Below are 14,122 nucleotides of genomic sequence, written 5' to 3'. Positions count from 1 at the left end.
CATATATCTAAATGAGGAGAAGCAACTTCTTTATGAATCTGGTGTGACAGAGCCGTGAAAAACGAGCCAAAATATCACCAGTGACAATCAAATGAAGCCATATTGTTTTGTCACTGCAGAAGCTGGTTGACATTCTGTCTTTTAAGAGAAACCAGGCAAGAGCAGAGCAAGATATAAATGATGAGACACCAACACAAGTAATCTTATCACCTACTTTTTAAAAAAAATAAAACATTATTAAAATACGTCAGCAGTATGATTAAATATGTACAATGAGCAAGGAAGTGCTCAGTCAAGACACTCTTATAGCTAATTCTACTTTTCAATTACATTCAAAAGATCCATTTTTCTCTCTTGTATTATTTGCAGTGAATTGAGGAAAAAAAATAAGAACTTATTAGATTTTGAAAATATTTCTAAATTTAGAACAAATCAGTAAAATTCAAGATAACAGTTGAGCCTGGATTACTTTTTAGGGCAATTCCTTCATTGCTTTCCTGATGGTAAACTGTTTTGATTGGGCGAAGGTACTAACTATCTAATCCTATTGTGTAAATATAATGCATTGATTTTGACTCTCAGTGGGAATTTTTCTCATTTACTATGAAAACATGCATGTATGGTAAAACGCAGTTATCAGTTGTGTCTCAGAAGGTATGCTGTTTGGTTTTAAGCAGTTGAACATTTGTATGTGATACGTAAATACTAATTCAATTAGGCATTCATTTTGAAATGTTATCCCTGATGCTAATAAGTTGCACTTTTTTTCCCATAAACTTTTATTGGAAGTTGACTTGGCACATTCAGTAGATCTTCAGAGGTGTGTGATTTTTTTTTTTTTTTGAGCCTTGTGTTCCACCGAACTTATAAAATGCCTTTGACTTTTGCATTCAATGATATATGACATGAATAACAAAGTATCTGTCCAGTGATTTATTTCTTTGTCCTACGAAGTGCTACGTGTACACTGTGCCTGAAAATCGTTATACTTTTATTATTCTTGTGTTGTAGACCACATCAGATTGTGTAATCCTGGCACAGAAACACAATAAATGTGTTTTATCCATCTGGGAATGGGTGTAGTCCTTGTCCGAATGAGAAAACAATGCATGTGTATCTGCCAGGACTAATAGGAGTGATAAAATCCATGTGGTGCCCCTTCTCCCATTTCTAGTAAACCTGTATACCTGTCATCCTTTAGTTGGCAGAAGTGTACAGGGAGAGGGAGGTAGGCTCTGCAGAGCTCTTTGGCAAGTGCTGGGTTAGAAAAACTGTTTTGAACTTTAATACTGTCTGCATTGATGCCATGGGAGAAGCTCAGTTGTTCTTGTGTTGCTCTATTTTTCTAAAGATTCACCAATTCCATTACAAGTGATGTGTGGACACAGAATGAATATCCTTAATTTCACATCTCGTACTAGCCATTTTTGTGAGGGGAATAATCCTCTTTGGGGATTACATAAGCATTGATGTTTCCACCTTTTGACCTCTCTTTTCCACTGCTGCAGTCTTCTGGATATAAAATGACTGAAACAAAAGACAGGAAACTCTTAAAAGAGAAGTTATTCTGAAGGGAGACTAATTTTTTTAGTTCCTCCAAGAAATTGTAATTGTATAAAGAATGGGAAAAGATTTTTATAATTTTTTTTTCTACTTGAACTCTTTCAAGAAGAACTTTCTGATGGACTGAAAGAGAAAGAGCAAACTGCATGAAGTAATGTTGCTATTAATATTAATAGCAGTTGGGTGTGGTTTTTCCAATTAGCATTATTTCAATGCCAAAAGAATCCCTCAATATATGAGGCAGCCAGTGCGTCAGGAGTGCTCACACACTTCTGAAGATCCGATCTCTTGTGGAAAAAAACGCAGTGCAGGTGATACACTTGTGTAATTCTTTCCTAGCTGTTTCACCCTTTCTGATTCCTCTGGTGTAAAGCTGTCTAGCCCTCTTCGGTGACCAAGAGGTAACACTTTTAACCCAGGCGGTGCTTAGCCAGTGGCATTACGGAGGGAAAGTGATCAGATAAAGGAAGCATGAATAATTTTTTAAAAATAAAAAATTTTGTAGGGGATTTAGATAAATCTAAATCCACTAGAATTAACAGATTATGTATGTCTTAAGTCCCCTAGACTGCTTTTGAAAATTTCACAAAAAGAAACACAAAAAGAAAGCAGCAGTCTGTAGCTTTAAGGATTAATAGCTGAGAGAAGGAATGTATATTTCAGGGAATATAGTTTCTCATTGATACATACACATAAAATCAACACATGCACATAATAAATCTTAATCAGTAGGACATTTTTAGCACTGTTTCGATTGCAGGAATTCCATCTAAAGCCAGATGCTAACAAAAAAGAAAACATGTGACATGCATATATTTGCATATAATTTTTCTGTCAAGATGAAAAACTTTGGACCAAAGTCTTGCCACATATTACCCATATGCAAAGTAAAATTGTTTTTTTTTTACATTGACTAATACGATATTTAGTCTGTGCAAATATTATGAGAACCAAGACAATCTATAATGAATCAAAAAAGGAGCATGTTGGTGGCGAATACATGAACAGGTCCAAATGAAAGTTTACCAATAAGACAGGCTACTGATCTGAGGCATGAGGAAGGATATTTTCAATGTGAAAACTTAACCTGGGATAGGTTACATCTGCATATCCTTACTTTGATGTGTATTCTAGTTCTGAAGTAGACATGGACTGCTTATATACAAAGCAGAACTGATTTTGGAAGAGGCTGTTTCGGATGAATATGGAAGTTCATTTGTCTCACTCTTCTGCACCAAGATGTCTTTACAGAGGGAGGACACTGGTACTGGAATCTGAAGGATGCAAACCCATTTCTTTCATGCAAGAATACATGCGTATCCTCACATATCTCTTTTTTTTTTTTTTTTTTTTTTAATTAACGTACTTACTTGATGTAGCTATGCAAAATATGAATGGTCCTTCTGGAGTGATATATAGAGACAGCCAGCCAAATACGTAAGCCTTTGGGGGAGATTTGACAAATTAATCTTCCACATCGTTGCCAGGATACAGCTTTTTATAAGGTCTGAATACTGCTTTGCGCAGTAGCCTGTGATGCTGGCAGTTGGTCACTGCGTGTCCCTCTCCTGACGGGGCTGATGCAGTACACACTCCCAGTCTACCTGCAGCCTGGCAGTCTGCGGGTCAGGTTGTCACCGCTGTATGTGCACGTGCCTGACCCCTTCTGCAGAACTCAGCTGCTACCTGGGGCTGGGTGGGTTACTGTTTAAGGGGAGTCATGCCTCCCAAAATATTTTCTCCCATCAAATCATAACCACAGTAATTCCACTGTATCCTAAACTTCCTACAGGCAGAAGGAGCCATGCATAAAAAGGATGGCCATTGGTTTTGGTTTTGCTTTCTTTCGTTGTCACTCTGAGAGATAGGGTTTTTTCCCAAAAGTGGACTTTTTCAAATTATACTTAACACGAACTTGTATTTCAAAGCTGCTTAGTAATATTGAAATAAAAATCTAGGCAAATACATTATCATCCAGCTTAGTTGAAGGTCTTCCTGAGCAAATAAGGCTTGAGACATGCCTTTGGAAGCAGTGGAGACTCTTTACTTCCTGTTATTGACTTTCATCGGGAGTTCTGTTAGTTTTCTTGCCACTTAATTTGGGTTTTACCAGGTTTGTGCAAAAATACACAAATAAAAATAGGAGGTTTGCTGACTCACTCAGCTGTGTTCTGAAGATATTTGCCTGCTTATTAAGAAATTTCTGTCACTCTGACACTTCAAACCTAAAGTCCTTTCTGCAGTCTTGTGTCATTATGTATTTTAATAATTTAGATTAAAAAAATTAGGAGGTGTTGCAAGCCTCATCATGTAAAAGGAAATCTCCGTAGATCTTTTTCTATGTAGTCTGGCATCAGTATTTTTCCTTAGATGGTGGGAATAAAAGTGGCAAGTGCTTTTTAGTTTTCAACTTGCTCAGTAGGCTATTAATACATTAAATCTGCTGAGCATGTAAAAAGCTACATACAAAATGTCCTAGAGTTAACAATGGCAAGAATCCAAGGTTATGGCCCTTCTGAACAAAATTTCCCTCTCTGGAAGACGGGACATACTGGAATATCTGTATATTACTATGTCTGTCTACATGTACCTGACAGCTTGAGGTCTTCCTGAGTTGCCTGCCCCTTCTTCCAAAGGTCATAAACTCTGTGGGTTTTTTTCTCCCCAAGTTCCAGCCGTAGCTTTCTGTTCTTCACTTCTAGCTCATCTTCTGGCACACTGGGGCACTTTTGGCACATTGCTTCTGTGCCTTTAAGATTTCCTTCTTGAAGAATATCCAGACTTCCTGGACTCCTTTGCCCTCCAGGACTGCCTCCCAAGGGACTCTGTCAACCAGTCTCCTAAACAGGCCACAGTCTGCCCTCTGGAAGTCCAAGGTGGCAGTTCTGCTGACACACCCCCCCCCCTCCTTATTTCTCCTTGGGGTCCTTAACATCAGGAACAAGTGCTGCTCTGTTTGTCTTGCAGTTCTGTGAGGCCATAGCATTACTTGTCTAATTCTTTCTACCTCCTTTCCTTTCACTTCCATGTTTGATAATACTCAGCAGGAAATGATAAGGCTCTTTGGGTAGGCACCTGAATGACCCTGCCTTTGATCCCCAACTGGGACAATACCCATGTGAATGGGGCTTATGGGTCATTGGCCTGATCTCTTGAGATAGCTAGATGCAATCTCGGTCTTTGTTCCTTAGGCAAGCAACTACATTTATTTTCTTAATTCCATCCTAGAGAAATCTGACTCTCATGGGAGCAAGAGCGCCATTAAGTAAATTATTAGATAAGGAAACTGAAAACATAAAAGGGACTGATTCAGTCACAAGGTCAGTACCGCTACTTCAAAGAGTAGTATGAAAAGAGTTTTGAGCTCCTTACCATCCAGACACTTGCAGATAATAAGTAATTATTGTCTAAAGCAGAAGACGTCCAGGTTATCAATCTTCCTCTTATCAGGCAATGACATATTGTGGGTTCCTTGCCAGACTTTTCTGATTACTCTCGTTATTTACATATTAACCCTTTAGAGTTTCATCAAGCTGTTCTAGGAGAAAGTTTTTTGGATTACAGTGAAAAGGGTTACATTCATTTTCTCCAAAATAATAATATTATGGATCCTTATGTGATAGGATGGAGAAGATGGCTTCTAACACATCATGTAATCAACAAAGGCAAACTTTTTAAATAACCATAATAATATTCTGTCAGGAATACTTACCTGGGTGGAATCCTCTCTGTAGATGAGGCAGCATCAGGTAATACAGGGAAACGTATTGTCTCTGTAGGAAGGAAGATGAGATTCAAGGGACAGGACAGTAGTCAAGAAGCAAGACCTGCCGCTGCAAACGCCCATATCACAGATGACATGAGATCAGCATGGACATCCATTTGTGGAATGGGAGCACGGTAGCTCATGGTGAATGAGTGACACATCTCACGGGAAGCAAATTGTCTTTTGCCTCAAAGCCTTTATTTTTTAGTGATATTAGGTACAATGTTTGGAAAAGTCATCGTAATGGCTCTCGGATCATTTTGAGTACACGGTAAATACTTGTACTGCAGAACCAAGAATGATGAGGTGTGAAGGCAGTTCCTTCTGAATTTTACTTTCCTCAGACATTCAAGATACCTTCTGTTAACACCATTTTAGTTTTCTCTTGTTTATTTAACTGTATATCTTTACCCACCAAATTTTTTCCTTTCTCTTTAAGCTTGACTAAGGTCATGGAACAAGAGGACAGTGACTCATTGATGTTTTTCTCTTGTCACAACACAGAGATGTAGAGAAGTTACTGGTGGCCTACCAGATGGGAGCATTTCTGAGAACAAAACGCTGCAATCAGGGAGCAGAAAGTCCCTGGGAGGCGCTTGCTCTCTTCAGAAACTGCAAAAAGATGACCAAGATTTGCTCTTGTCAGGTGGTGTGACTTCTCAGGGATCCCAGTAGAGTTATTTGAGTAAAGTAGATCTGTAATTTTCAAAGTGGAATGTAAAAATACTCTCTTTTTTCCTGATGCATGTATTACATTGAGTGTGATCAGACAAACAGGAATATTGATCTTTGATCAGTCATGATCTTTGATTATTCAACATGGAGTTCTATTCCATGGCTTATTGTTCCACTGGTGTTAGCAGACAGCCCCTTTCTGCGCCTCTCCTAGCAAATTCTGAGTTTCTCTAATTTTCCTGGTTCTGTTAGGGGTTTAGTTTGCTTTGTCATGCTTGCTGCCCTGATTTGGCTTTCATTTTATAGTTAATATCTCAGTGATCTCCTCTAATATGCAATATCTCAATAGCCTTTGAGTCATGGTGTTGGAACTGTACCAATACAATGCAAATTCTAGTCAAAACTGAAGTATGTGATGGTGAAGTGTTCTGGAGGTACGCCAATGACACTGATGTCAGTGGCAGGAAAGTGAATCCATTCAGAATATCAGATGTATATAAATGTTGGTATTCCTTGAGGAGGTTGTTTGGGTTTATTTTGGTGGGGTTTGTTCTTTTTCATTTTGTGCTAGAAATGTCTTCAGTTTTTAGTTTGATCTGGTGTGGTGGTGCTTCATAGGAGAATAAAGCAAGCCATATGAAACACTAAAAGGAGTTAAGTGCCTAAACGCTTTTCAGTTTTTCTGGGGAAAAAAAAAAGTAAATTTTATCTAGATTAATTGCTCTTGTGTTGAGTTTCAGCCTAATGTAATCTTAATCCCTAGAGGCATTCAGCTCTGGAAAGGGTCCTTTATTATAATAACTATGACAAACTAAAAAATAATTTTCCGGTTTACTGTATTTTTCTACTTCATTACTCTGACAAAAATAAAAAGGGAACTACTAATGAAAGTGGACACAGAGATGCACTACGTACCTTCAAAGTGATGTATAGTAGTTATGCCCCCTGAATTCAATTACCTGTAAAGACTATTCATGCACAGATTGCAGCTCCTGTGCTTGTCTCTGATAATTTAGCCACAATCTGATGCAACAATAATGATTTTATTTTCTTTTTTGGCTCCTTGTTTCCTCTAAACTGTTTGCTGTTCCCATAGGAGCCCTTTCTCTTTACAAACTGAATAGTTATTTGATCGTTGACACTGCCACTGATTTGTGGAGTAACAGTATGATTAAGTATATTGGTGGAGTGCCTCATTTACCTACTGATAGGCAACAAACCCTTTGTCTCTTTCTTTTCTGTGATTTTTCATCTCTTCTCTTTTATACTTCACTGAGCTCATATTAGCAATTGACCTGCAATGTGGAAGTGCAGGCGCGTTTCACAATGGCTTTAGGCAAACAAAAGCATCATCAGTATATGCAAGAGCGAATCAATTTTTCCATTCTCTGCGAGAATAAAATAGCCGAGGCATCTCAATTTGAGCGTTCCTGAAATCCGCACAGCGCAGGGTAATTGCTTACAGAGACTTGTCCTAATTGGCAGCTTAAGGAAAGAGACACAGACAGTTCTTACCACTTTCCACATGGAAAGTTCTCTAGAGACTGTTGAAACAATTAATAGACATTTCTGTCTTTCTGCCTAAGGTGCATGACTTGAAAACACAGATGAAATGATAGCATATCACACATTGAGGAGTCTGTGAACTGTTCCCAAAGCAGATGACATCCTCTGGAAAAAGAGAGCTCGGGGCCCGGGGCGAAGCAGGGGGGGGGGGGGGGGGGGCGGCATGAGGGGCGGAGTGGAATGTGCAGGGGAGAGGAGAGGTTTTGTACATACTTTTCTCTCTTTCTCCCATTGTTTTATGTATGCGTGTGCATATGTGCATCTGTAAAACATTATATCTGGATTTTTCCCTTGTGAAAACTTTGGAGCTGTGTTTTTTACTATTGTGATCAAATTAATTGGTTCATTACAGATGCTGAAGGCTTGCCTGTCATTTATTCAGTAAGGAGGTTTATATTTTCTCCTTTTTTTCATACTGAGTTATTTCAGTGTTTATTCTACAACGTCTTCTATTCTCCCTAGGGTTCAAAAAAAAAAAACCCACCACCATTTCTTAATTTGTTTCTTTTAGACTTTTGTTTAGAATGGATGATGAAAATATTACAACCCAAGAAGTTGGGGTTGTAACAAATGCTTGTGTTTTCCCTTGGTAGCTGACTAAAAAAGAAAATCAAAGGAAAACTGTTTACTGAGATTTTAATATGAAGGTTTTTATAATGTAGTGAATAATCTGTAAGATCATTTTAAATTCTCTGGTATTGAATAGACACAAATAAGGGGTTTTTTTAAAACAAACACCCTCGCTGATTCCCCATGTAATCCGCAGTGGAGGCATTACATCTGTGATGCACTTTTGCAATGAACGACAGCATCTTTCAATATACTGTCTGCTAGCTTGAACTCTCACCTCAACCAGACAGGCTCACTCCTTTCTCAAAATAGTCTCACTGCTACCATGAACTCTCACTCTGGCAGTCACCTTGTAATCACAGCAGACACTATGGAGGCCTCCCCTGGGAGAGGTGTAGAAAATACAGCAATGGGAGTTTTTAAGTGCAAAGAGGTATTGCTTTAGGTACTCCCAGCTGCAGGTGAGAGCACATTTAACTGGCAAGTAAATACATGTTTGTTGAAACAGGAAGCCTAGAAAGATTAATTTTGTGGGTTTATAGCATCATTTCTATTTAATATCCCATTAAAATCAAGGAAATATAGGAAAGATTTTTTTTCAGCAGATACTTTCTGTTAAACTCACTGATACTTAAGACATGTTTTAGTTTTTTATCTGGTGATCATCCAGTACACTGATTCTAGGGAAGAGACTGGAGGAGACAGCGTGGAGTAAGATCAATGAAGAATCCTGCTACCACGTCTCTTACCTAAGAGCTATTTGCTATGCTGCAGAAAATGATGGCACATTTATGTGTTAGACATACTACATTACAGTGCTCAGTGACGCTGAGAGCCCTATGTCCCATTTACCTGGCTTGAAAGTTTATCGTTTATCGTAACCATTATCACTGTCACCTACAGCAAAGTGAAGCCAGCTAGCTTTTGTTATACATAGTTACTATAGAGGAGAAATAATAAAATAATATTCTTGAAATGATGGTTTCTTTTCCTTTTTCCCAATTTCCCCTGAATGACATCAGCTGGAATGAATTTGCACTCCAAATATTGCAACATTGCATCCCTTGTCTGCCTCCATATCTACTGTTCTTAGCATAAAATATATTCTGGCTTTTGCTATTCAGCGCACCTGTCTGTAGTATAAACAGATGCATAGCGCTTCAGCTATGGTAAGTAGAGGCCACATGCAGAGGTTAAGGACGGTCTGCCAACAGTGAGTGTGCTTGCCTTTTTCTAGTGCTTTATTTCATGGAATTCGTTTTATTCTTTCTGTTAATGAGGAACACTATTGTGTTGTAACTGTTCTTTAAGGTGTGTTCTAACTGTTCTTTAAGGTAGGTTTGTCAAAAGAGAAGGGTCATCATGATCTGAAAATCTTAAAGCTTATCATCCTAGTTTCTTCGAAGGCTAAGGGCTTGCAGAACTTTATCTTCACCTTCCAGGTACAACGGCAGGATAAGCTTATATGCCATAGCACTGAAAGAAGGGAGAAGCTCTGCTTCAATAAATTTGACTATCAGTACAGGGAGCATGAATGTGAACTTGATGAAAATTCCAGAGAATAGTTCAGGATGTGAGAAGGAATGTATGCCTAGTAGAAGGCTTGTTTTGAAGCAGGCTGTGCTGAGACTTGCACATCCTGCAGATGTCCAAATATCTCAAATTTGAAATACCCATAGATTTTAAAACCCCAAGGTCACAGTTTTGGTTTTGTTTGCATTTTTTCCAACTACTGGAGCTAACAGAGGAATGAAAAAGAGGGTAGTATAGTTAATCTTTCATCCCTTCAGGTGCTGGGAACCCCAAGCTGTGTAGTGTTGGATGGACCTCCTAGTCACAGCACTCTGCACAGATCCCATCCATGGAGAGGTTCACTGGCACGATAGTCTTCAGAGCTCTTAGAGGATTTTCTTAGAAATAAACAATTCTATTCATCATTTCTACTATCAAACAAAAAGGATGTTCATATGAGAACGTGCTGCTTCACTTTGAGAGAAAGGCAAGCTCGTGCCAGTGGTGTTACAACCAGTTTCCAAGTGGGAGATGCCTACAGGCTTCTCTGATACAATCAGCCATTGGGTTTATCCTGCAGCTGTGCGGTACCTGCAGCACGGCACAGCATAGGCCTGCACCATGCTCCAGTCAACTCTTATGTGATCTGTAACTCCTTAATGTACAATGGTCTTTCAGTTAGGACCACTACAGGTGCCAAAACCAGACATATCCTTGTTCTTATTTTTCCTTCTGAACAAGTTGACAATCACAAGATAAATTATAACAGCATTTTCGTGTTTTTAGACTGAATAGTTCTTACGGTAATAACAAAGAAATACTCAGACCTTTTGAACATGTTTTGTAATAGAAATGTTGTTGTTTTAGCAATGAACAAGCATCATTAGATGTTGCATAGGAAATGCTGATGCAAAGCAAGTGGTCTGCAGGCTCAGGCTGTAAAAATGTAACAAAGTGTGCTAGGAGTAAAGCCGATTCATCATTTAATTTCTCTGCCACAGTAAAAAAATTAGTGCAGATTTCCAAATCAAGTGATTGCCTAGCATCATAAATGCAATTATTTCCCCTCTTTTGAGTTTGCATCAGCATGCTTCTGTTACCCCTTACCCTGTATCTGTTATAACTTCACATGCCTTGCTTCCTGTACTGGATTTCTCACTTTCTTCCTCACACTCTACTGTGTGTCTTTACAGTGGTCAGTGTACATCCGTGCTGCTGTCCGCAAGGAAAAAGGATTGCCAATCCTGGTGGAATTGCTTCGAATAGACAATGACCGGGTGGTATGTGCAGTTGCTACAGCTTTACGAAACATGGCCTTAGATGTCAGAAATAAGGAGTTAATAGGTATGTTCTTTCCAAACAATCCATATCTTTTGTGGGTTTGAGTTTTCTTTTCCGGGTTGCAGCAGAATGAGCACAATGAAAGCAATTATTCTCACATTTCTAGCACAATTTCTTTAATTCTTTCTCTAATGTGTCATATTCAGATTTATGTGACAACTGAGTGCTATATTGCAAGGTATCGTTAAATTAATTAAACATCATGCAGTGTTTCAGGATCTGTCATACTGTAATCTCCAGAAAAAAGCAATGGCTTTGTTCTGCTTTAGCACTTCATTTCCAGGCCGGCGGTAACACTTGCATCTTCCAGGTCAAGCATCTAAGCAGAGCAGCCACTCCTGATCCTCAGATTATCTATTGCAAGTAATCTTGGGGTCATGAAGTGACAAATGATAAAGATTTTAAGATGGTTCCAGGAATTTACTGGGCAGATTAGTAGCTCCAGCAAGAGAACTGGAAGATGCTTGATTCACAAACACATGTGCAGTTAAGGAAGAGGACAATAATTTACATAAATCATTGTTGCCCCTGAATTCTGATGGTATGGTAAGCAAACATCTTCGGTTTTCGGGTTTGTTTTTTTTATTTAATTTAGGTTTTTGATGAGGTTTTTTAGCTGAAATTCTTCCAAACATTGTGGATTTTTGAACTTTTATTTTCATGTTCTGTCTTTGAAAAATAATCACTGTCTTGATTTTGAACAATTTCAACAGTCATGACAAAATTATTTCTACTACTTCTGAGCATTAAGAGCATTTTTTTAATTCATTTTTGCTAACTTGTTGATTTGCTGTCATTATAGCATACTTCTCCTCCTCTGCTTTTAATTACAAAATTCCACAAAGAGATAATTTTGATCATAATGTTATATTATTTGTATCCAGTGCTATCGCAGGGTTAGAGCTTCGTTACAGCAGTGCTCTGCAAGTTGTTAAAACAAGGCAGTTACTCCTCTCACGTATTGTATGAACTGAAGAGACTTCACTTACAAAATGTTGTAAGGCAAATAGAGGTAGAGGTTGGTGGATAGTGCATACCTGCTGTGGTTGCCCAGGGATTGAACTCAAGACTGATGCTTTACCTGCCAGACCAGCCTGCTTGTTCAGCTTTTGCTTATATTATAGCTGATAAAACTGGCATGAAATTAGATTTGTTCTGTGTATTATGTTCAGCTTTCAGGAAGCAGGGTGTTGCATATGTGTTCTTAGTAGGTTTTTTTTTTTCCTTTTCTAGGAATTTTAACGTAGAAGTTTCTGCTGAAACAAGTATATTAGGCCATCTAATCTGGATTAATAACAGACCTTGTTTTTTTTTTTTCTTTTATGATCCCACTTCCACATTCAATCTACAGCATGTCATACTCTCTATTATTTAACATCTTATTCCTTTACTTGTGGGACTTCCTCTACAGGGTACACAAACCACATTCATACTGAGCTATCTTCTATACTCTCTTATCCCTAATTACTGACATCACAAAAAAAAACTCTTTGCAGTTGATTTTACAGAGTATAAACATGGTTAAACTATAAAGTATAAACATGAATTAGACTATATATAGTTGCCTTTTCTGTGTTCTGATTATTTTTTAATTGAAAGTTTTATTTCTTTTCCAATTCTGCAGATTTCATTTAGGAAAGTAAGGCTATACGTATGAAATAGAGCTGTCTTATAGATGTGCTATTCAAAATACTGGGTAAATTATGGATAATAAGCTTGCACAACCTCAGCGTTTTAGTATGTTATTGAATTCTTGAAGAACATGTGGAATACACGAAGATGAATTTTAAAAAGGTGGGAAAAGTCTGAAAATAATTACCTAATGAATTTATTTATGTAGCCAACTTGTAATGGTTGTACAGTGCTGCTCAGATTTAAGTTATTCTTGGGGCGATTCTTGGAAATTGTGCTTCATAACTGCAGTACAAATTTGCTGCAGTTTCAAAAAACTCCAAACATGCAAATATGACAGGGAAGTTATGACTATAATTCCTGAACCATTTCATCCGTGATCTGTATATGTTCATTTCTTTGGCTTTCATCATTGAACTTCAAAGAAACAGTAATAACAGTCATTATTTCTCTTGTTCCTGAGTATTTTTTAGCAAATAGTGCATATCATAGATCTGATTTTTAGAAATGCTAAACACTTGGAGTGGTCAAGGATTTCAACTTATATTGTAGGCAGTCCATTTTTGTGAATTATTACTCTTCCATATATTCTAAGATGCCTTAGTTGTTGTTACGGAAGAGACTCAAAGGGGGCTTCTTCATGTTATTGCTCAAATATCTTTCTGACTAAGCAGAATCAACATCCTGTTTATCTTTCCTCTGCAGTTTTTGTTTGTGCATCATATTCTTGCGGTGACAAACTCTACCTCGCGAACTGGAATCTCCCCCTTAAGATAACGTTTTTGAAAGGTGAATTTTCTAATTGTGTATGTATAGTAAAATTACAGAAGTACAATTGGATTGGTTGGGGTTTTTTTAATGCACCTATAAAGCTTTCTTTTCAGTGGTGCTGTGGTTCCATTCCTGGCTGACAAATTTTTACTGAAATGTGCCAGAGAATGAAGTATTTCTTCCTGCTGCGGCCAAGCAGCCTTTAAATTAGTGTTGAGGCATCTGGCAAATATATCAGAAAGCTTGCTAAAATCCAGACTCACCTGTACCAAACTACAAAACAAACAAAAAGACCCTTTTTTCTAAATGGTCAGAGGTTTCTTGCTAGACTTCGCTGAATTGACCAGTCTGTTGTTTTTCACACAGATCTATCAAGTGTGTTGTTATATTGCTAAAGGTTGGTGCCAGGCTTCTCTTATAATTTATCTGAGCCATCCCCACAACAACATTTCCTTTATTTATAGTCAGGTCTTCTTCCTGGGTTTCATTTCAGACATGCTCCGTGTCCTTTAAAAAGACCCTCTTTTTTGTTCTTCTCCCTCGCTTTTGCGTTGTGCCATGTGTCTCTAGGCCAAGACGGTGGACATATTAATCTTTCTCCTTCCCAAAATTAAACGACACTCAGACAAAGACATGGTAAACCTGGACCACTTAGTACTGGCACTAAGTAATCCAGCACCTGATTTTTCCCTTCTTGAGCGTAATGCCCAGGTGCACTCCTGGTCA

General features: G+C 38.1%; 1 protein-coding gene across 2 annotated transcripts in view; it reads left to right on the top strand.

Moving 5' to 3' along the window:
- The window catches only part of CTNND2 (catenin delta 2), a 538,559-nt gene that overhangs the window by 456,057 nt on the left and 68,380 nt on the right, over window positions 1-14,122 (top strand). For both annotated transcript variants that reach the window (XM_086469516.1, XM_086469517.1), the window contains one exon: window positions 10,846-10,996. In XM_086469516.1, the coding sequence (XP_086325642.1) occupies window positions 10,846-10,996 (151 nt within the window). The remainder of the gene's footprint in view (window positions 1-10,845; window positions 10,997-14,122) is intronic.

The sequence above is a fragment of the Leptosomus discolor genome, chromosome 8 (genome assembly GCF_034619465.1).
Source record: "Leptosomus discolor isolate bLepDis1 chromosome 8, bLepDis1.hap2, whole genome shotgun sequence".
In the NCBI taxonomy this organism is placed as follows: domain Eukaryota; kingdom Metazoa; phylum Chordata; class Aves; order Leptosomiformes; family Leptosomidae; genus Leptosomus; species Leptosomus discolor.
Note: the sequence above shows the minus strand (reverse complement) of the source record. Positions and strands in the feature narration are given on the sequence as shown.